Genomic DNA, 25,160 nt, shown 5'->3' on the forward strand with positions numbered 1-25,160 from the left:
ATTTATCAGCACATGTAGACAACAAATTGAATTTGTGGTTGGACCCCAGAGCTTAAGATTTGATTTGATTTGTTTCTTAGACATACAGTAATGCTTTCTCTATGGCCGCAGTTTCATTTTCCACCACAGGGAGCAGCTGAAGACCAGGAAAGTTCCTCAGCTCGGGTATAGCAAATTGGCAGCATCTAAACAGTATGGATGTAATCCTATTATGCAAATCACTTGGGTTTAGCTTCATGTGTTTTAATATTTTGATATGGTTACATGATAGCTGAAAAGGCAACAAATACACAGAGATAACCTAATGAGAAACCAAACAGTAAAATGATTCCAGTGCTGGTTTATTATCAAATATCAAACACAGTGAGAAAACATGTCACGAGCTGAGCTAAGCAGCAATGAGTACACAGTAGCAGCTCAGTGTTAATGTGAAGCGAGAGAAGGAGTGGATGCTTTTCCTGTATTTCTGTCCCAAATCTGTAAGATTTCAATCTTTAACATTCTGTAATGTTTCATGATTTCATTTAGACTTTAATCTGTTCAGACAACTGCTTCAATTAAGACTAAATCAGTTCATTTTTTCCCCTGATAAACACTACTAACTGATTTGAATGCAAAATTAAATATGTGCAACATCTTGGAACTACAGTGTGTGTACGTCTCTCTCCTGCAAGCTTTAACCCAGAGTGTGTGAAGCATCAACTAATCTCTGCATTTCTCTGACATTCTCTCACATTACATTAAAGCGTATTGATTCACCCAATTCCAGCAGCTCTGTATAACACACCGCATGACCGACTTTACATACGTAAACAGTGATGACGCAAGCATAATCACAATAAACTGCGGCGGATAGCTATGTTTGTACACTACGATCCTTTTTTCTGCTTGTCTTGGATTCATGAAAGAAGGCAGCAGCGTCATTTGACTCTGACATTCACAACAGAATATGTCATTACAAAGCCGTTACAGTGCTGGTACGCTGTGTGTGATGTGTTCATCACTTCTAATCATTCCTCTAGCAAATCTCTCAGGCTAATAGTAATATATAGTCCTTTCATTATGTTTACATGATGTACACAGCGATCCTGCTTAACATTCCTGCACATTTAAACTCTTAGTCTAGGTTGTTCTGTCAAAGAATGTTTCCTTCAAAATGTCACAATATACAGTACTTATATTTCCATATAATAAAAGACATGTATAACAATCTAAACACAATTAATATATTGTTCACAATAACATTTTTTTTTTAAAAACGCCGCCATTCTGACATCTTGTTTGGACTGCACTGATGTCTCTGTCTATCACAATTACTCACAATGAGATGAAGAACAAAAAGATGTCATATCAGAGAGCCATAATATTCAACATTCATACAGTAACTGTACATTCTTCTTAACTAACATGCAATTACTGTAAAAACTATCAATCAATCTCACTTATCTTGCGAAAGGCATGAGTAGATCGCACATCTTTGAGTTTAGAAAGTTTCAAGTACAGTATAAAGAAAACGAAGAAAAAAGACATTCAAGAAAATGAACACACGACACCATCATCATCAGATGTGTTTGTGTGTAAATATTAAGAAAATTAATAATTGTATCATAATGGTCATTCTTATCCTTCAGAAACTTAAATGTAGTAGTCGGAAAGTTTGAAACATTCGACACCTGATCCTAAATATATTTGTTTCTATTATCAGTGATAATTATTGGTTCGAAATAAATGTATGTTGTGGACAGAAATTTATTGTAGATCATTATGAATAAGAAATTCTACTGAGGCAACCTTGTGTTAATGCCTGTCTAATATGGAGAGGTAATTAAATGAATGAATTAATTACATTAATTAAAAGATACTGGTGAGTCCTTTAAATCAGTGGTTGTTCCTCAGCACAGCAGAGCCACTTTCTGTGTAGATATCATACAAGCAAATGTGAAGCATACTATAATCAGAATAAAAACCTATCCATGTTGCTTTAAATTCCTCTCAGTCAGAGTTTAATGTACTGATCTACAGCCCAGTTTGATAAGTTTCTCAGTTACAAGCAAGCAAGATCCTTAGTTTTACTTTCTAACAGCAGTGTAGAATCCCATTCACATCGCTGTTTTAGATTTGATTAATGATTAACACATTATACTCAGCACATTATGTGACTATAAGCTAAGATAGGCAACATGTTATAATGCTTAAATGTGATTATTTCAAGTTCAAATATCTTATTTTTTTTATATACCTGATCAGATTTGTATGTTTTGAGAAAGCAACAGCATGAGAATTCAAAGAATAAAACTGAAATCCATAATAAATATGTGTAAAAATTGCCCATTAAGCCTTTCCAACAGCTTCCTTCAAGCAATATGCTATTTAAATGAATTAAGACTGATAACAAATGGGCTTTGAGGAGCACAAGTGCAATGATAATGGTGAACTTTGTCTACCAGATGTATCCTCCATCATCAGTCTCTTCTGGTTCAGGCTCCTCTTCTTCTTCAGCTTCTTCTGCGTTCTCCTCTGCCTCTTTCTCTTCTTCGTCCTCCCATCCCACTCCGCTGCCGAAGTCTCCAGAGTAGCCCACTAACTCCTCTGCACCAGAGAGAGAGACGTGTGTGAATATATAGACAGCTTTTCGAATGGCTGAAACGTTAACAAGCTGTATGTGATACAAACTGTATCCAATATAGACTATGAAATATACAATACACGTTCTAACATGTCTAACAAGATTTTATAAACTCATGATTACATTTGGAGACTATAAAATACCTGAAATGAGGCTGTAGATAAAGTAGTCTATTAAAGTAGAGGATGACAGGCAAAAGTTCTTAACCTTGGAGTCATGACCTCGTGGGGTTGTTTGAGATGCAGATGGGATCACAGGCAATTTTTATCAACTGTTATTTATAATGCACATAAACTTGACTGAATATTTGAAAATAATAATTAAAACCATCATATTATTATTATTAAAATTTCATTAGCTTTCATTCAATTTGGAGCTCCACTTAAGCCCATTTTACACTAGATTGCAGCAGTGCTGTGTCCAGAATGCTGTAATTTTAATCAAAGTGGTCTTTATACCAGGCAGCACCAAGACAAACACACACATGCAAATGGTTTCTAGCTAGAAACAACTCCAAAATAGAATAATCTAATAACGAGCCTGTAACCTAAACAGCACAGGGGTGAAATTTCAGTCTGTAGCATATTGCAACAGTTCACGCTCCGCTGTTGATCAAATTTATGAAACTGCCACAGCGTGTAGGAGTGAAAATCTCATTGGATTAACAAATGTTATGTGATCAAATACAGTGGTAATGCATGTTTATGGATATCTACATGTTATATTTACTAAACCAGTGCAAACAAATACCTGTTACCATAAAACTGTAATTGTATAGGATACCTGTTACCATGAAAGGCATACGATTTTATCATTTAGTATGCTTGTAATGCAGCCTGGGAAAAAGCCATTAAAATAGATAGCTGTTATTGAAATGAGTGATTTCAAAACACATACTATAACAGGTAATGCCACTGATATTATACTCCAACAGGTCTTTACCCAAGTGTGGTGTTTCGTGTGTATTAAGGATAGTATCTAAACTATTGAGGGTGCTCAAGTTGGCTTATGCTATAATGGTATGGGCAGAGAATCTCATGGAAATCATTAGGTCCAGTAATTGTCTTGCATGTTGGCAAGGTGGTATAAACACTCTTTCCTGATCATGTTCCCATATTCCAGGATGATGATATCCCTAGATATCCTGCTAAAATTATTCAAGAGTGGTTTGATGAGCTCCCGCATGAAGTCAAGCACCTTCCATGGTCTCTCCAACCACCAGATTTCAACATCATTGAATCTTTAGTGAATCTTAAGTTCTGGAGTGCAGACAACAAAGTAGCTATACAGCTCCTTCATCCTTCTTGAAGAATGGCCCAAAATCCCACCACAAACCATTCAGGACTTGTATGGCAGCATTCCAAGAAAGAATAAAGCTAAGGCAAGCGTTGACCCTACTCCATATTAGAACCTTTATATGGGTTATGGGTTTCTTTTCTTTTGTCCAACCTTGTATTTTTACACATTCATATTCTTGATTGTCGGAAATGTCCATGATTATTGGCACAAGGCATAATATTGCAGTGTTATATATTCTTTGTATTTTTTGTGACCATCGGCGAAGAGTGGCCCGTGTTACAGATTTCAAATGCCACAGCCTCCCGTTGCGCTGCTCTTTTATGACCAAGAAATATTCCCACTGAGCACAAGTGGGGAAAAAAAAATCCGCTTATGCCCAATCAAACTAGGAATACCTACACAATATACAAGCATATTACGCTTGCACCTGGTTGAAAAGAGAGCCTGAACTATTAGCAACAATCCTTCTGTTTCTCATTTTCATCATCTGGTCTATTTAAACTGAAAATGAATTGCCAAATGCCTAATTAACAAACATTACTTTTATTCCATATATGCCACTCACCACAGTCAGGCTTGCCACGAACCCGTGACCCGGTGACCTCAGTGCCATGTAGGTCAACACACCAGCATTCTGCTCTGCTCTGGTCACACTGTAGCTTCCTGTAGTAGCCATCCTCATCACAGCTTGGGATAAACATACCTATACACACAAAGCATTGTTAAATAATAATTTTCTCTGTACTGCTGTTGGAGCATAAAGTCAGCTATGCACAAGTCATTTATACAGCAGTCTATATTAGTGATTATTGTTGAACAGTGATGTCAGAGATAGATGGGGTGGCTGAATGACACTTTACAGATATGAGATTAGAAAAATTTATAAAAACATAAGAAAGCTTATCAGCAGACAATGAAAGACTATTCCAGCTATTTCCTGCTGATGGCCTGCAGCTCAAGCAAAAGGTTGTGGTTTGATCCCAGCTGATAGCTCACTGTTACTGCCACTGTGTCCTTTAACACAAAAAACTTTCGGTTCGGTTTGGAGGCAGACGTATGAAGTAAAATGTACATATTCATGTAACATGTAAATTCTTTTTCCCTAACTGTGGTAAAGTAAAAAGGCAATTTCAATTCTAATAGGTTTTCCCTATATATGAATTGAATAGAATTTCTGTAGACAGGGAGACGTCACTTCTCCGTCTTCTGTACAGAGATGGACACTGTTAACAAACCAGTGACAGCACTATGACTGGTTCACTGTTTGTGCCTCCCGAGGGGACATCTGTCATCCAACACAGTCACTCTACATTACAGCTCAATGCAGGTGTCTTATACACCAGCCAAGACAGAATGAGATGGGGGGATCACATGACAGGGTGATAAAGAGATACTGTGAAAGTCAGACCAAGGGAGTGAGTGAATAATAAAAGAACAGAAGTATCCGCCTGCTAGTCGTAAAAAAAAAAAACCCAGACTAAACAGTGTTGTGCATTTTTCAACTAGATTTAAAAAGAGTTATACAGTTTGTTAGGGTTTTTTTTTTTTTTGCTGTTCTCTGGAATCCTATTCCAGAGTTTACTGAAAATACAAAAATATCTTCCTCCAGCTGAGCTACACATGCACACGTACAAACAAACATAAAATGCCCCTGGGAAATGTTAAGCTTCTCTCTATCTCTTGTTCTCTTTTTAGATTGCCCCGTAATCCCAGTATAATTAGCAGTGAAACCATAACAGTGGCCAGAAATCTAGTTAATCAACCCCTAACTGCACCTTCTGCTGCCCTATCCCAGAAATTACACAATTACACAATACACACATACACATACATGCACATGATTATAATTTATGATGTACCTGGTTTCCTCTTGGCTACCTCCTTCACTTGGAGTCTCTCAATCTCAGCCAGACAAGGGGGCTCTAAAGGACAGAAGACTCATCTCAAATGGTACATAATCAAAATGTCTCAATTACCAGAACAATCTTTGCATAACTCCACAATATCATAATAAAAGCTTATTCAAGATGTGAAAATGGGAGAATTATAACTCCTCCATTCAATAGATAAAGAGATCCTGAATCAACTCACTCTCCCTCCAGAAGCAGAGACACCACTCGGCTGTGGACACCTTGCCATCGCGGTACGAGTCGCAGGAGTTGAAGAACGGTCTGATACACACCTCGTACTTCTCCAGGTTTATGGCAGCCAGTTCAGAGTGGTCCAGGTACAGGTCATTACTGGTGTCCAGCTTGGAGAACATCCAGCCAATCGAGTCCTTGCAGCCTGCCACCAGGTTCTTCTCAAACACTGCAGCAGGAGCAGGAGGAGATCACGGTGTGTGTGTGTGTGCTCACTACTGTGTGTGTGCGCACTTGGATGGGTTAAATGCAGAACACAAATTCCAAGTATTGATCACCATACTTGGCCACAAGTCACTTCACATCACTTCGCATGTGTGTACAATAACTTGTGTGTATTGTCGCTGAGAAATACAGTGTGCGCTGTTACTAACCTGAAGCTGTTCCTGATCCCTGTCTGCCAGAGCTGTTCATTTTAGCATTGCCATGGAGAAGCTGGAACCAATCCCTGAGCCTGTCCCCCAAATCTGCCAAGTCCTGACCCGTGCAGCCCTCTACAGAGCGAAAAGAATAGAGAGAGAGAGTGAGAAAAAAAATTCTATTCAATTTTATTTGTATAGCACGTTTCACAATAGATATTGTCACAAAGCAGCTTTGCAGAAATCCGGGTGTAGATCTAGACCCCCAACGAGCAAGGCAGAGGCACAAGTGACAAGCAAAAACTCCCTGAGACAACACAAGGAAGAACCCTTGACAGGAACCAGATTCAAAAACACATCCTCTTCTGGGCAAAACTAAAAAAAGAAAACAGAAATAGAGACAGAAGAAAGAAGCCAAAGGCATCTTTGTATTCACCTTCCTTGGACCTTTCCACATTTTGTAGTATTACATCCTGGAATTGAAATGGATTTACCGGGGATTATATGTCATGAATTTATTATTTTATTAGCTAATCAGTGGAATAAGTCAATATTGATCTGCCAGAAAAGGGGCACTGGTGTGTAATTTAAAGCTCAGCATCAGGAAAAGTGAAGATTAATCCCAATTCCACTGCTCATCCTCTCTACTTTACCTGATATTCTGTACGTCTTTGCCTTTTGGAAGAAGATAAATAGTGCAAAAGGATCATCTGCTGCTGCTCGCAAGACTTGTAGACTGTGGCAGCGTTTTGTATTTATAAAATGTGGATATTACCCAGCCTAGCATGCATCTAAAACCACAGTGTTACATTAAATTCATTGTCCACAATGCAGATGTAAGGATTGACAACAATGGACACTGACAAAGTTAACACTAATGATCATACTGTGTTCCTGTGCTTCTAAGGAAACTTGTGTTCTGTGACTAAACCATCACATAAAACCATCTGACAGCTTTTTCCACACATACCATCATCTTGTGGGACTTTGATGATAAAATTTATAAAAATATCTCTGGGCTTGTGAAGTACAGGATCTCTGAATTGATCTGTCTCACTAATAAGGATTCAAACAGACTATAAAGGAGGATATAGTATATAATGATATAATAGAGAACATGAACAGTAAAAGATGGATCTTACAAGCAATTCAAAACAATTGTTCCAAAAATCTAAACTGTATATTTTAGTGTTGTCTATTGGCTTTTACAAACTTACAAAAAAAGTGAAAGTATCATAATAGCAAAAAAGCATATAACATTACATCTGGTTCATTTTTGTTTGATGTGTGTGTGTGTGTGTGTGTTCACCTGGTTTGGAAACAGAAGGTGTCTCTGTCTCAGGTTTTGGAACAGGCTCACTAATACATGGACAGGGTCCTGCACACTTAACAGCCAGTGTTTTACCACTCAAACATGCCTGCTGCTCCAGCTTACACTAGAGGGAGAGGGAGAGAGGGAGTGAGAGAGAGAGAGAGAGAGAGAGGGAGAGAGAGAGAGTAAAATAAAATTATGATGATTTCTTGCACTTCATTGCCATTCCTTTCCATTCATCTCTCTCATTTACATACACATAAACATGGAAACGGAATATAATGTAATATGTGGTCAATTATAATTATAAATAATATAAATTATAAATATACTGTATTATAAATATACTGTGTATATTAATTAATAAAATATATAGCATCTTTGTATAATGCACAAAACACACACATCATGTAACATTAAATGATGTGTGTGCTTGTGTATATATTTTATGCTGCACACACACATTCTGTGTGTGTGTGTGTGTGTGTGTGTGCTGGAACGTGCCTGCTGTTAAGTGTGTGGGTGTGAGTGTGAGAGAGCATTGCTGTAGCTGAATGCAGCAGTTTGATTAATGGTCTTCGATGATTTGAGTGGCGGATCACTCGCCTGCTGCTGGATTTATTGATTTATGTATTGTTTTTAATTCTGACCTTGTGCACAAGCGTGATAAAGCAAAATGCAAGCCTTCAACCCTTCCACCTTCTCTTCCCCCCTCCTTCTGGTTCCGCTCTCTCGTTTCTCTCTCAGTCCTTTCTCCCCTCTCTCTTCACTCTTCCCTCACGCTCTCAACTCTAGTCACCCGTATAAATATTTGATTTGATTCCTGGTTCAGCAGGATGGGAAAATCAACAGCGCTAATGTACCATTTTGTGTGTGGATCTGTAAGTTTAGGGTGTGTATTTCTGTGTGTGTGTGTACCTGTGAAGCATAGTTATGTCCATCAGATCCGCACACAGGGTCTGAGGCTGACAGGGGACATGGTTTACAGCTGCTTACGTGAGGCTTTGTGTCCGGCTGCCTGATCCTACAATTCACCAGAAAAGAACATCAGTGGTACATTAACACTGATTTGAATGTCAGCCCAACGTATGATTAAAATCATTTATCTTTTTTAAATTGTTCATGCTATTGGCATATCCAGAAGATCAACATAAATTGTACTTGTTAGACCATTATCCTATTAGCACCAGTAGCCATGAGGAAATGTACTAAAAGCAAGTGATAACATTTAATTCCTTGTTCAACAGCTTATAGCTACAAAAATGACCCATAATGTGATCACACTGTTTCAGACTCCATCAACAGCTAATGGTGCTGAGAGAAAGAACCAAGCAATATCATTCTCTCTCACTCTCTTCCCCGCTCACATTCGAACCCAGACATAGGGGAGATATAAACGCCCATTGCTACAGATATAAACTCTACAGGCAATGATGTTTCAGGCCATTAGTTTTGGCAATTCCATTGCAGCTTTGAAAAGATGTTCTCCTGTACACAAGATAAATGTGGCAAACACAAACCTTAAGTACACACAACACAGTCATCACCTCACATGTGTATTCACCATTCACATGAGGACCCAAATGGATACACATTTACAACAAGAAAACACACACATACAGTAATGCATTACAATAATAATAATAATAAAAAAAACCCTCAGACATTCAGAACTGTTATTTTGTGCTTGATGTTCCATGCCTGAAATATGTTCATAAGAAAATGTAATACTACACCTAGGTTCATAAACAATGGAAACATTGTGTAACAGGAAGACCTTTGTTCAGTGGAAATGCTGAAACAGCATAGCACCCAGGTATCTAGTTTTTTCTTTGTCTATCAATTTACACATATATAAGCTATGTTGTATTAATTATGCAATCTGGTTTATCCTGCTGCCTCTACAGTACAACTGTGTACAGTATATTGTATTTAATACACTGTCCTGTGTATTGCGCTGTGCACTGTCATGTCTATTTCACTTTCACTACTGTATGTAGTACTGTGTACAGTACTTCTGTTTTATTTTGTCTGCTGCACCACAGTCCTTGAGGAATTATTTCTATGGATGATATAGCAGATAGAAATGACTTGACTTTGCTGTTGCATGTAGTCACAGGTGAAAAGTTAATGAGGTCAACATACAAGCATACGATGACCAGACCAGTCATTTATTGTGTAAATGTTTTCAGAGATCAAACCAGAATTAAAAACATTTTGCTAACACTGCTTTTTTGTACTCGCGTGTGCATGTTGATAAATGCCAATCATCCATAAAGTACCAAGTGCGTTCACAGAACATTTGCATTTAGTGACAGTGACCGAGACTCCATAAAAGGCAAAGTTCAGAAAGTTGGAAATGACAAAACAATACCTAAATACTGAAAGAGCTGAAAAGAGCATGGACTACATTTACATGAACAGCAGTATTCCGAAATTAATGGGAATTTGGCTTTATTCTAATTAGTATTGAGTTATTTATACACCACAATCCAATTGCCCGATTCAGATTAAGACAATATTCTGATTCCCCCATTTCTGATTCCCACCCCTGGAATATGCCTGTTTTAATCAGAAATTTGTTGCATGTAAACACCTTATGCAGAAAATCCACTTAAAGGAGATATATGTGCATGCTTAGTCCACAAGGAATTGTGGGCGCTAATAGATGCTTAGCTTAACAGATGCTTACCCGACCATTTCCATTTTGAGGTGGTGTTGTCAGGCGTTTTTGAAGTGTTAGAGTCCTAATTAAATTAGTGTGAAAAACTAGTAATAAAACTATTAACTGGACATACTCTATAACCAACGGCAGCATCTTGAATAATAACAGCAGGAAGGGAAAAGCGCATGTGCAACCCGAATATAGACCGTAAACGGAATTTGATGTAGTGACGGTGTGCACTAAATCTTCCAGTAATGCAGCTCAGCCATTGCAGAGTGTCAGCCATCACAGACCACATTAACTCTTCCTCCCCTTATAGGGTACCATTATTTTTGTCCTAAGTGAATGGCTACTCTTATTTGTCTTAATTCGTGGATTCGTTCTGGATTGCTTTCTTTCCAGTTATTAAACAAAATGTTCATAATCTCAGCATCATAATCTGTACAACAATTATAGACCATTTGAAGCCTATCAATTAAGGCTCACATTAGTGCGTCTCCTCTCCTAATACGCAAACTCAGGACCTCTCGTGGGATGCGAACATTTTTCAAAACTAACTATTTTCATGAACACATTTATTGTGTAAATGCTCCTGTGAATGATTTATGAATTCATATCCAGCTTGATAAATGAGGCCCACTGAACGGAAATTCATAATCAAAAACCCAGACAGACACATAGACAGAAAAAGTTTCAAAACCTCAGTAAACTAAACACACATAAGTCAGAACAAGGTCAAGACTAAGACCTAGGTAAAAAAAAAAAAAAAAATATATATATATATATATATATATATATATATATATATATATATATATATATACACACACTAAAAGAAGTTTGAAAAAGAGCTGTTTGATAAAACAGCTTTACACAACACTATAAATCCACCAGAGAAATACAGAGGCTTTAAATAGACAAATTAGACACAGATAACAAGCAACTGGTGAGACTAATTAATTACCATAGCAACTGGGTGCCAAAAGCAGCAAACAATGACCATATAAGGAAAATAGCAGGAAACCAGGAGGCATTACACAAAGCATGAAGGGAAGACAAAGACACAAACAGGGCTGATACAGTTCTGGCAAAATGATCTTGTCACAAAAGCACAATTATTTGAGCTTATTGTTATTATTTATGATGATTATGATGAACTGGTTCCACATTTCCATATAAATGGAAAGAATTTTCATGTTTAATGTGTTAATTGTTATGATCAAATCTCTGCACCATGCTAGTTGTACTGTAAATTTCTGTCAAAGGCTTTGCGCTAGTTCTAAGTGTTTTGTTGTGTAGCACAGTAATATTTAATGGTGTTTCTTACTTAACCTAAACTATGCACTTACAGAAATGAATAATTTAGGCTAATTTAGGCTATTAGGCTAAAATTATGTTTATTTTCAGTAACCTCTTTGTGCATTTCAAAAATAGCTGTCATATATCTATTACTATTTATACCATGCCTTTTCTCTGTAACTGTATTAAGGTTTAAAAGGCACACAGCAATTTAATTTACTTACGTCAAATATTGATATGTGCATTATTCACTAACATTATATTTAAGCAATATCACACGAGCAAGAGTGCTGTTATACTGAATATGTTATTCAGTACATCAGCACGATTGCAAGTGTGATTTTGATTTTATACAACCGTTCTATAAAGAAGAAATGAATATCAAGTAACTTACATTTCAGGCACAATATGGCCCAAATATTTTGTTCATTTTTGCTCCTTCAACAAAAATAGTTCCCAAAGAAGCCAGACTGACTGACAGCCCATATTAAGCATAGTAACAGTTTCAATGTTACAAACTATTGCTAGTATAATAGTATATATTAAAGTCTACATAAAAGACAATCTTAATTGTTTGTATGCCAAATAAAATTTCAGAATTTAAATAACCTATAGCCTTAGGCTGATCTAAATATTTTGCATTAAATATTTATATTAATCTTGTGATAAAAATAAAAAGTGTGATAGTTACTAAGTTACTAGGGCCATTAAAAATCATCACAGATTGAAACACAAACTCTGGACACACAGTGAACAAAGTTCTATTTTGAAGTTATTCATACCTAATACACACCTATGGCATGAACTGACTTCAGCCCATTGATACCGTTATCTTTCAGGGGTGTTTTTTTGTTTTTGTTTTTTTTTCCCAGTAGGTCAGCATGCATGTGTCTTGTAACTTGCCTGTGCTCCACTTTCCTGCGGTTGATGCACATGGGCCTCTGGTAGTTCTGGGACACACACACTTTGTGAAAGCCACATTTCACCTTCTGACATGGGTCTTTGGTTGTGTCCACACCTGCCAAGAAATGAAAATTTAACTTAACTACTGATAACTTCTCCTTTTATTTAGCATTTTCCTCACACCACAGTTGAAAGGTAGACAAAGACTTAAGTGGATATATACAGAATAAATTCATTCATTTATTTTCATTAACTGCCTTATCCTGATCAGGGTCACAGCAGATCCAGAGGAGAAACACAGGGAGAACTTGAAACTCCACACAGACAGTAATCTGAGCTCAGGATCAAACCTAGGACTAGCAACATTATGAGCAGCACAGTGCTGCCCTATACAGTATAACCTATGCAGCAAATAATATATATATATATATATATATATATATATATATATATATATATATATATATATATATATATATATATATATATATATATATATTTCTATCTATATTAATATTACAAAAATGCTACTGTTGGAGGTTTTCCAATGACTGCAGCAGAACAGCAAGCACAACATTGAAAATAGTACTATCATTACTATAGAAAGTAATAGAAATAAAATGCACCTGAAATATGTATACATCAGGTTTAAGATCCAGTCAGAAGCTTTATTTTATGAAACACAGATCCTAAATTGCATCTTCGCTCAGAGTGAATATGAATAATTCAAGACAATACAAAAAAAAAAAAAAGCCACCACTTGACTCAGAAAGTGAAACTATACAGAAAGTGCACACTACAAGCCAAGGTTCATGCTTTGTTAGAGAAAAAGTTCCAAATATATGCTCGAAACACAAGTAGATAAAATAACATTCTAAGTCTCACCACACATCGTACTGAAATATAGGCACTAGGTTAGCATTCATGACCAGTCGTACCTCATCAAAACAAAATCACTCCTCTTCTCTTTCCCTCAGCTTCCATTAACCATGTTGTGCAGAAATATCTCAATGGCACACTGAACAGAGGAAAACTAAAGCTGACGAATAGGGTGGACTTTCAAAAGCAACCACCATCATTCTTGAGCAGCTTTCTGTTCGTCTGATGCTGATGGCTTATGTGATAAACCGCTGGTGGCTTGGTGAGGATGGATTGTGTGTTGTTTTTTCTGCCTGTCACATTCTTCTTTCTCATTGCTGTCACTCTGAGGGTTTAATAGTCCTCAGCCCACTCATTCTGATGGAGCATGGGACTCCATACACCAGCGCACACAGCTCTTATTATTCAACCTGACAGCTCGCTCACACGAGCAAAGCTACTAACTGGTTTCTGGGGAGTTTGTGATTCTCAGTGTGATCTGAAGGAAAAGAAAAAATCTAAAAAAAAAATAAATACAGAATCAAAGTGCTACATCCTATATTATTTGCATTTTAATGGCTTGAATATGACAGAATACTTGATTTTGTTTCATTAAACTTTAACTACACTGTTTTTTCATATACTGTATTTTATAATTTACTACAGCCACAGATTTGCAGACAAGGTTCAAGTCTATTCAATTCAACTTGTACAGTGCTCTTAACAACAGACATTCACAAAACAGCTTTACAGGAATTCGAACATAGATATAGATCTCTAATAAGCAAGCCAGAGAAGACAGTAGGAAGGAAAAACTCACTGAAACCACATGAGGACAAAACCTTGAGAGGAAGCAGACTCATCTCTGGAAGACACTGGAAGGTTTTGCTTTTGTAATCTTTAGTGAATGAACAGAGGACCTATTAAGGTGTCACATGAGGTCTTTTAAATTAGTTACTCTATTTGTTTAACCTCTGATGGTTGTGGATCAAGCATCAACAGCAATCTTTTAAGAACAGCAATAAGCAGTAGCTTAGAAAACTCTGATTTCATCAGTAATAAACTACGAGTCATCATGCACCCAGTGTGCTTTTTAATATTTCTCTAAAAAGACCAAGAAGAGCTTTGTGGTATGGAACAGCTGTAGAGTCATCGTTCATTAAAAATGGAATGGAGAATGTTATGAGATGAATCACATCTACAGTATTGGACTAGACATGACCAGGATGAATGATGGAGTGGCTCCCAAAACATATGTCCAAACTATTCTAATACTGAATGTGGCTTATCAAACTGCTTTATTTGAGAAGGATATGTATTCACAGAGGCCCAGTGAATACATTAGTAAATGAAACAATGACAATCTGGAGAAATATCTCACTCCAGATTGTGTAACAGCAAGTAACTGCAGTAACAGTAACAGCAAGTCTATCAGGTCACGATCATGATCTGCCTTTGTATCACATACAGTGTTTAAGGAAAAGAGAATTCAAAGAAAGAGTGTAAACTGTTGTCGTTACATATGTGTGTCTTCTGATTACCCACTCTTTCTGCAAAGTTGACATCACTAAGTACAGCAGGGGACCTACTTCCTTGCTTTCCAGACCACCAGGGTGGTTTCCTTGTGGAACTAGTGTCCTTGTAAAAGACTGCATAAAACTGTTCTGGCGAAATCTACACTGTCAAGGAGCATGTGATGTCCACCTTGGGTGATGACAAATTTATTTGGTATTGATTTATCAATATGCACCACAAACCACAGACATGCAGTCTATATTAGTGTTCGCATGCAGCAGCATGTTGCTGCAAGCACAGAGTAATTTATAATCATAACCTTAACAGTTCATAAAATTCTAACATGTTCAACCTTTTCCAATTTCTTAATATCCTGCATTTCAGGGAAAAAGGGCAAGTTGTGTTGCCAAGCCCCAATGGAGTTGAATGATGGACATGACCAAGGTCCAAATTATAGGTTTTGCTTGCTCAAATGCCATTGCCAGAGGCTGGTAAAAACACTTTGTGCCACCTGCCCCGATGCTTGGGCAAGTCTTTGTCGCAGAAGTCCGGAAGCCACTGAATGAATGATCGATGATCACCCCCAAACACAGGGGTCCATTCCACAAAGGTGCAAGACCTTTACCAATTGGTCGTGTTGACTCAGAAGTTCAGTCACTGCTAGAAAACCATGCAATAGTGATTGTACAAGAGCCTGAGTGACTGGACAGATTTTTTCTAGATATTTCCTGATTTCAAAGAAAAGAGGTAGAATATGGTCCATTCTAGATTTAAGAGACCTATGTGTTTTCTTAAAATGGCTGCCACTATGTATTCCCTGCATACCAGCTGTACAAGCACTGCTTTGTGACCATACGTCTGAAATATGCATATTTCACATTCCAACTGCTAAATATCACAGACAATTCCTCCACTTCCACATAAGCAGAGTGACATACCAATTCAGAGACCATCCCTCTAGCACCCAGGATGTTCATGAAGTGTGTGTGTCAATACCGGGATCTATGTCAATCACAAGAATAGCCACGCAGTTCACAGGAATGAAATTCAATTAGTGTGCTATGTGAGCCTTTTTGAAAAAGACAGAGCTGCCTTGATTATGAAAGCAGTCACAGAACTGTGAAAGGCCACACATCACCCATAAGCAGATGTTCTGCATCTGGTGGGAACGTTGGCAGCAGCAACCCCAGTATAAAATTAGGAATGCTGCATCTCAGACCATTTCAGTGTTGGCTGAATGCTCAGTGCTTGACAATCATATCACAGAAGCCTGTATTAGTGGGGACAGAAGCACATGCACCCTAAGGCATTGGTCCATCTCCCTTTTCCTTCAGACCATAGGAGATATCACTGAGAAAAAGAAAGTAGTAATTACAAATGCCCACCAGCAAGGCTGGGGAGTTGTGTGGATAAATTTGAGATGGAAGAATGAGGCTCAAGCATCAGCATATCAAAAGGAAAGCTGTGTGGCTAGTGTTGCAACATTACCAATAGCCGCTAAGGTCACACATACTAGTGTGGACAGAAATTACTATGATAGTGTTTTACCACAACCACCACAGAGGCGCAAAACTGCAAACAAGTTTGGTTTGGCAAGCAAGCTACAGATATGGGCAAGTGCCTACCAACTGGGACTGACTGACAGACTGTCTCTCAGTGTGCATAAACTTGTAAGAACATTTCTTAAAAGTGTGAAATGTCTCCAACCTCCATGCAAAGCAATGGTCTCACAGTGAGACCTGGACTTGGTGCTAGACAGTTTGGGCAACTTGCCTTATAGATCAAAAGATGTCATGGATATAATAAAAAGGAGTAGCAGTGGCAGACATTTGTGAAATGGTGACATGGAGTTTTCCATCCTCCTTAATCAGATTCTACAGACTGAATTTTGCCATCACACTCATGTGTTCTGTGGTGAGTTTGAGTGACTCTTGCCCTCAAGCAATAACAGTATCTGACACTGAGTAATTCTCATCCAATAGTTACCAGCATTGAGTGTTTCTCCTCAATATAGGAAACTTACAGGCCCTTGAGTGGGTCTTGACATCAAGTAAGATCAGTATCTGCACTTTATTCTTATCTTAAATAGAAGGCAGAAGTAGTGCCTTAAGAGATTCCCATCCTCAGTAGAGTACAGTGTTTTTATATTGAGTCATTCTCATCATCACAGAGCAGTGTCAGTATTCGAGGGATTCTTATTCTAAAATAAGATGAGTATCAGTGCTTGAGTGGATCTCACCCTTAATAAGCATTAGCATCACATCCTCAGGAGAGATTAGTACTGACCCTGGTAGACAAGAACATAAGGATGTAAAACACTAGGTTATGATTTTTAATCCATGGTTCTACAACAAAGTGGAGGACTGTCAGGCACTCAGGTTGACAGCAAAGGCTTAAGGATGAGTGTGACACAGCATTACCCAAGTGAGGTCGCAGCTATGAAGTGACAAAAATAACCGAGTTGAGGTTTTTTTTTTTTTTTTTTTTTTATGATGTTACACTCGTGTGTTGATCAAAAAAATGCAGATCTTTTGAGACTTGAAACCATGATCAGTAAGTCAAAGTTTAGTTAATGAGAATGGTACAGAGCTTGGAGTGGCCACAAGAAATCATAATTCACAAGCTTAATTATATTCATGCTCTCAATTTGCTATTTAAAAATTTTAAATAATAAAAAAGCTCTTGTCTAGAAAAACATGTAAATTCCTAACCAAATTACTAAATCTGGAATATATCATCTTATCTTGTATCTGTTAAGTGACATACACTGAATAGTCTTTAAGCTCACAAAAACGTCTTGTCTTAGCAACAAGGCTGACAATAACTCTGCAATATGAGAAATGTTGAAGAAGTGAATGCAAAGAGTTTAGATTAATTTTTCAAAGATGTTCAGGCATTTTGCAATGTTGTGTTTCATAAGGATGCTGGATTGTAATCTGTGTGTTTCCATGTATCTGCTGGAAAGTGCTGTCCTGCAGCAGTTGTAGTTTTAATAATGAGGCCTCAATTAATATTTTTGTGTGCCAGAGAATCATCATTCTGCTGTACTTATACAGCATCTATTTCTAACAAAGCGATAAAATAGAGCAATACCAAATAATCAATTTCCTTTATTTTGGGAATATGAATACTAGAATATAAGTTAAAAAAAGATCACCTAGCATCTGAAAACTGTGTCTTACAAAGGCTTTCTTTAAAACTCCAGTGCTCCCCATATAGCACTTATGCACCCATCAAAAATGACCTAAATGAGGTCCCATGATACCCATTTTATGATTGTGGAAACAAAACTCAAACCAGAAAAAGTAGAGAAGACAGAAGAGCAGCTTCAGTATGCATTTTTGTTGTATTTTCCTCTGAGACAGGAAATGTGTACACAACAGCCTGTTAACTATAATGATCAGGTAAGGTCTAATACACGCATGCACACATATCTCCAGGCAATACTGTGAGGGACGTCTGTGATGGAGACACTGTGTCTCTCTGTAACATGTCTTGTCAATATGCTTTGTAATAAGACCAGAATCTGCCTTGAGAATGATTAAGTCTTATTACTCATGTTTAGCCCTAATCCGTCATCCTCTTCTCAGCAAGCCTACTGTAAAAGCCTCACTCATAAGCCACTATCACACTCAATCACCTCCAGCTCCGAACATGTACAAATGAAAAGACATCCATTCCCGTGGTGTCTCTTCCTTTACAGTAATCGAGAGAAAGGGAAAGGATAAATGGGTGTGATGCTCAATGGGATGAACAGTGGCTGTGATATCTCTGCATGGTCACTGGCTGCAGGCTGTGTGAGCGTATTACTGACCGAATAAGGGGAAATTGGTCACATAGTTCCCACTGTTTTGTTTTTTTTTTTTTTCAGCTCAAAGCTGTTCTGAAGGTGTTTCCATAGAAACGTGAGCCTGATGGAATTTCAGCAGCAGGATGACATGCTCATTCATTAATGGAAGACTCTCTACAAACACTCCACTCTTCCCTTGCCTCACAAACTGAGTCAAAGCTGCCCTACTTCAGCATATGAAATTAGCCTAGGCAGTCATCCTAATCATCTCGTTTTTGCTAGTTTGACTGGGTTTTTTTTTTTCCTCCTCTCACTCTTGCTTTCATTGTGATCTGTGGCCTTACTAGAGCCACACAACTGCTGCAGCCAATTACAACTTCAAATCCTGGAAAAGTGTCAACAAATGACAACATTAATATGGATAGATGAAATGATATATATTGTATATTGTATACTGTATTGCATTAATTCACACTGACCTGTTTTTAAATTATTTTAATTTTTGATAGATGAAAGGATGGATAAAGGGATGAATGTATATGGACAGATGGGGTCATGGATGACTGGATATATTAATAATACTTTGTGATTCAATCCACAAAGTGTTTTTCTTGAAAAGCTATTAAACTTTTTATCCCTGAGCAGTTTGTCTGTTATCAAGGTAAATTATGCAAAGTGGAGCCTGCAAAAAGGCTGCCTGGAGAAATAAAACTCTGCAGTTCTTTTCTTAATCCTCCTGCTCAGAAAACCTACACAGGGAGAATTTTATCCACCCATTAACTGATAAGAAACCATTAACCCTACCTGGATCCTGCAATACAATTAATCCAATTTTACAGAGCATGATGGTGTATTACTTAATGCCTCTCTATTACAAACCTTAGAATTTAACATTACAATTTACAGCAGATTGACATTGCTAATGCAATAAATGCACCGAATGTTAAACAGCATACGCAAAATACAACATAATTTATTTATAATGATTTCAAAAAGTATACTGTATTTCTAGATAACATGAACACATTGCTTCTGTACAAGACACAAGCAGACAGAATTACAACTATCCTAAGATATGTGAAATGCTTTGTTAAAGAATTGACACCAAATAACCTCCGTTTATAATGGTGAACTTTCAAAACCCAAGCATTTAGTAATGTGGGAGTTTGAAAGGTAATCCAGCCATGACAGTCTGCTCTCTCGCTGATTTCTGTCTTTTAGCTCAGCAGGAGATGGAGGTGACACCTGCACTGCAGAACTGTTCCTTTGAGGCACTGATTAATCATGTACTGCTGAGCTGAGTCACAGACGCATTAGTTATTCTCACTGATACAAGAACTGAGAGAGACATGGGTTAAATCAAGAGGAAGTCTGCTCATCCTCACTGATCTCAACGTGAGCCCACATGAGTTCAGCAGGAGTGAGTGGGTTGGCTAGCCACTGACTGTAGTTAATATACTAATAATCATTAGCTCTGTTTCTGCCACCCTGGATTATAAGCAATTAAGCTCCCACTTGAGGAAAAAAAAACAATCAGAATTTAATTATAACAATAAGCACCCCAGGTTTCGAGTTGTAAAGTAAATACAATTTGCATTTGGGTGGAAGCACTTTGCCAGAAGACAGCGTTGATGATGACTGTCCTGCTGATGGATGTGATGTCCTAAGCAATATTTGCTGATAGAATCTCATAAGCAGTGTCTATGGAATAGTCTGCAAATGAGCAAATTCCAGAAACCAGATCAGATTATGAAGCATTTTTAATGCATGTAAGGCACCCATCACAGCAACAGTTCAGCTTCCACTTTAACAAGTGACACCAAGCCTATATTGTTTTTTCGTGCCATTTCTATTTTATTCTCCTTAGCTTATTCACCATTCCAGCAGCACTAGTGCATTCACAGCAGTAACTTGAAATGAAATGAAAAATGAAGCTGCTATTCTTGACTCCTCTGCCACAAAATATATTACAAGCGAGTTTCTGGAACCGTTTTTATACCAAAAGTAAGAACTACAGAGTTCCTGGAAGAGTTCCTGCTTTGTGCTGTTATGTAAATTTAAAGCTGTGATGCAAAATGTGCAATAGTTTTGTTGTTTCAACACATTTCATATTAAAATTGCACTGTTCTCTAGTGCCACTAGAAGTATGTAGTAAATACATTACAGTGACATTTTTCACCATTTGTATCTGTGCCAGTCATGCCTCACAGCCTCTGATGTACACTAAAACCAGCGTTACATATTGCTTGTTGTGTTTCTGGAGTTGTTACACAGTGCTCACTAGAAAGGTCAATTTGAGGAAAACACTTTGGCAGTTTCTATTTGGTCGAGTATCTCCAGTTTAGATTTTAGATTTTAGATTGCATGAGTCTGTCACAGATATAGAATAAATGTGAAGTGAAGTGAAGTGAAGTGACTTGTGGCCAAGTATGGTGACCCATACTCAGAATTTGTGCTCTGCATTTAACCCATCCAAGTGCGCGCACACGCACACACACACACACACACACACACACACCCGGAGCAGTGGGCAGCCTTTTTTGCTGCGGCGCCCAGGGAGCAGTTGGGGGTTCGGTTCCTTGCTCAAGGGTCTCACCTCAGTCGTGGTATTGAGGGTGGAAGAGAGCGCTGGTCATCCACTCCCCCGACCTACAATCCCTGCCGGACCTGAGACTCGAACCCACAACCTTCAGGTTCACCTTCGGGTTACAAGTCCGACTCTCTATCCATTAGGCCTACAAAATTATCTTAAACTTTATCTGGAAAGCTGTCATCTCAAATCTTGTTTCTATTGTGCCTTGAGAAAGTGAGTGGAAAGATAAGCTTGCTATAGATAACTTTAAATGTTGCTGTCTGGGATCAAATTGAGTGCAGAAGCTTATCTGGGAGAGTGGTTGGAAATTAAGTAAATGTTCTTCAGACAAAGTCATGGACTTGAATATAATGAAAGAAAACCTTAGATATTATCTAGTACAGAAGGTACAGGAATGGTTCGCATTAATAGAGGCAACCAGATGGGGAGTGAGCCAAAATCCTAGCAACAACAAATTGTGTGAATAATGAAGGAGTGAAGCAGAGTTGATTAAAAAAAAAAAAAAGGAGCACATAAAGACCTTTTTTACATACACCATATTGGAGCATCAGCACATGAATCTACATACAGTCCCTGTAAAAAGGAATAAACAAAAAGTTTAAAAGCAAACAAAAATAGGGAGATTTTATTCTGACTCTTGGGAGGATTGTGATTACAAATATGAAATTCTGTCTACAACACCAAATCTGCAAAAGGAGGCTACAGGAGACAAAATACTGACATGCAATGAAATAAGTATATGAGCTGTATATGAACAGGCGATAGTCTAGGTTCGCCGATCCTGCTCCATTTGAGTCCGATTTATTTATTGAAATCAGTTTGCCCTTTTATAGGTTTAACATATAATCAGACTTTTCAAATATATCCAAAAAAAAAAGTTTTTTTTAACAAAAGGCTCCTACAGACGGGTGATAAATTTAAGGAAAAAGCAACATAAAGTGCAAGGTGTTGGGCCACCATGACCCACCAGTATGCACCAGATTCCATACATCGCTGGAACTGTACTGGAGAGATGAACACCATTCCTCCTCATGATATTCCCTCATTTGGTGTTTTGATGATGGTGGTGGAAAGTACAAACACATAACATTCAAAAATTTCCTATAGGCATTCAACTGGTTTGAGATCTGAGAACTGTTCAGGCCATAGCATATGGTTTACATTATATGAAGTTTTTTAAACATTCATGAGCCCTCATGCCCTGTGGATAGGGGTGTGGTCATCCTCAAGGAGACCACTCCCATCAGGATAGAAAAGTTTCATCATAGGATAAAGGTGATCAAGCAGAAGAACTTTGTATTGATTTGCAATAACGCTTCTCTCTAAGGGGACAAGTGGACCCAAAGCATGCCAGCAAAATACCTTCCATTGCTCAACAGAGCCACTGATTTTTCCTTTTATTTGATATCCACTTGTATCTCCACTGCTGAGGTCAGTAATTGAACACATCCGTGGCAGAGAATTGTGTTTGCAAATGCACAAAGATGAAGAGCGTTTCCTGCCGAGGGCTTGTTAGTGTTAGCACAATAAGTACATGGGAAACCATGTCAGAAATGATCCTATTAACTTAAATGTGTGATTTAATCAACTGTGGCAGACAGGTGACTAGAAACAGATGTGAGGAAGTTGTTGACTCAAACTGCTATTCAATTTCAAAAGAAAGGAAAGCTAAAATGTGCACAACTCACAAACTGAAGTGGTGAATATAAGGCATGGTGGTTTACACTGTATGATTTTGATTCCAAAATAATTTACACCCAGGAGAGGATGTACTGATGTACTCACTTTCCTCAGAACCCTGGGGATCGTCCACAGTTCTGACGTAGTCATCCTAACAAAAACAATAATCAATTATTAATTAACACTGTACATGATCGTGCAGTTAAATGCATGACAGTGAGAGGCTTGTTTTAATGATACAGACTTTCTTTCATATTTCCTTAATACATTAAACATTATAAGTAACAACTTACAAAAAGAGCTCATGCCTCTATGTCACTATGGGAACACAGATCACAACCTGACGCAAGTTCACACCCACGATAACAGAACAAGAAGAAATGCACTCTGTGCAACACACTCCGTGACTAAACGAGAAAGGACATCAGTTTGCTACACATGTATTTCTCTCAGATATATATATATATATATATATATTTGACGGCTGTGACCTGTTCAGTCAACAGGCACATTTTATTGCTAATACACAGCAGGAAACAAATCTAACTCAAAACTATGAAAATTAAATGTGGTGCCACTTTTATTCTGCTGAGCCTAAAGTCTTTACAAGCTGGAAGTTTTTTTATAAAGTGCAACCTGAACCTGTATCATACTTCTGATTAAAAAAAGAAAAAAACAACAACAAAGACATCACATTGAAAAACAAAATTACACACCTCTACTTCCTTCCATGTGGGTGGCAGAGCAGGAGGAGGGACGTGAAAAAAAGAGAAATAGAAAGAAGAAAAAGACATGTTAGTGAAAGACACATCAAAAAGTATGAGATTTCATGCAGTCTACACATGACAGTGTCTTGGAAAACCTAAGCACAATATTGTCTGCTCAAGAAAGCTAAGTACACGTGAAATCCAAGGACAGTACATAAAAAAAAGATTACTAGAGCTGATGGTAATAAGCTACAGCTGGCTAGATCCCCACTGACTCCCTATTATTGTGTTTAAAATATGAATTTCACACACCTAGCCTGGGCCAAGGCTAAAAATCTGCCCCTGCCCCAGATGACTGAACCAACATGAACAAACAAGCCCGTCTGTGAGAAAAGAGCAAAAGTGGGAGCATATTGGTGTAGATGAGAAACTGGAAAAAACTTGATAATACATAGCAATTTCTTGAATCATTTCAATGATAGCTGTGCAATGAACACTCCAACTGCTTTACTGCTGTTTTTTTATTAAGTTTAGGTTTAGTTTTCATTCTTTTCCATGGTAGGTTTTACTATGTATTCCTGAATACTTTACATTTCTGAATATTTTATATTCCTCTAGCGTGTTACCAATGTAAGAAATATGCTTTCAGAATTTTAGTTGTTTTAGCTTTCTTATTATTTTTTCCCCAATTTGCTCCATCACCTAGTGGGAGGGTGAGGGCTCACACATGCTTCCTCCAAGATCTTTGCAACTAATGACTGGTTCATGTCTTTCTGATGAATAAGGGAAACACCTGGCTGCTGTATAAGGCACAAGGTCCAGGGTAACGCCATCCTTTCTAGAGAATATGGACAATTAACCTGGCTTGGTCCTCCAGCCATGGTTGATGGTTGTGGCATCATCAGGTTCCAAACTTGTGATCTCCCAAAGACAGCACAAACACTTTTGTTCTTTTTCTCTGTTGTTGTGCCACTGGAGAGCGAGCATATCTTTCTATGGTTTACCCATCTATGATCAAATTATAGTGTCTAGTGGTCAAAGGTTTGGACATAGGGGAGTGTCACAATAGCAATACAGGTCAATAAAATTGCAATAAAATTGCTCTTTAGGGCATAAGGACCAGGATGCCCCTGTAGCTTGTTGAGGGTCTGAGAATCAGGCTATGTGTTCCTTCATATGAATATAATATAGAATGACTTTCCTAGCCAAAATATGATCACAGATCACCATGCATGATCGCCCACTTCTGATGATGCTCCCATGCAGAAAAAAATTAAATCCACTCAGAACATGGACACAAAAATGTGTTAGTCATTTGAAGTAACTGGCAGATGACTGCCATGCAGATCAGACCAGCCACACACACTCCACTTTTTGAAAGCCCAAACAGGAATGGACGTCAAAACAGAGATG

The 25,160-nt window shown here is 37.8% G+C and overlaps 1 protein-coding gene across 1 annotated transcript; it reads right to left on the reverse strand.

The window, feature by feature from the left end:
• Positions 1–324: 324 nt before the first annotated feature.
• LOC113527796 (testican-2) lies at positions 325–23,211 on the reverse strand. The gene is made up of 9 exons (XM_026915946.3): positions 23,146–23,211; positions 12,605–12,719; positions 8,656–8,761; positions 7,735–7,861; positions 6,441–6,560; positions 6,017–6,235; positions 5,785–5,847; positions 4,491–4,628; positions 325–2,589 (listed from the first exon to the last, which is right to left on the reverse strand). Exons 2-9 carry the CDS (start codon positions 12,634–12,636, stop codon positions 2,441–2,443), a joined length of 954 nt encoding a protein of 317 aa, XP_026771747.3. The 5' UTR covers positions 12,637–12,719; positions 23,146–23,211; the 3' UTR covers positions 325–2,440.
• Positions 23,212–25,160: the final 1,949 nt, after the last annotated feature.

The sequence above is a fragment of the Pangasianodon hypophthalmus genome, chromosome 12 (assembly GCF_027358585.1).
Source record: "Pangasianodon hypophthalmus isolate fPanHyp1 chromosome 12, fPanHyp1.pri, whole genome shotgun sequence".
NCBI lineage: Eukaryota > Metazoa > Chordata > Actinopteri > Siluriformes > Pangasiidae > Pangasianodon > Pangasianodon hypophthalmus.

Coding starts and splice junctions, on each gene's coding strand:
- LOC113527796 (XM_026915946.3), bottom strand. CDS start 12,636: ATGTGCATCAACCGCAGGAAAGTGGAGCACAG. Junction 8,762..12,604: donor CGCAGGAAAGTGGAGCACAG/GCAAGTTACAAG, acceptor GGTGAATTGTAG/GATCAGGCAGCCGGACACAA. Junction 5,848..6,016: donor TCTCTGCTTCTGGAGGGAGA/GTGAGTTGATTC, acceptor TCTGTCCTTTAG/AGCCCCCTTGTCTGGCTGAG.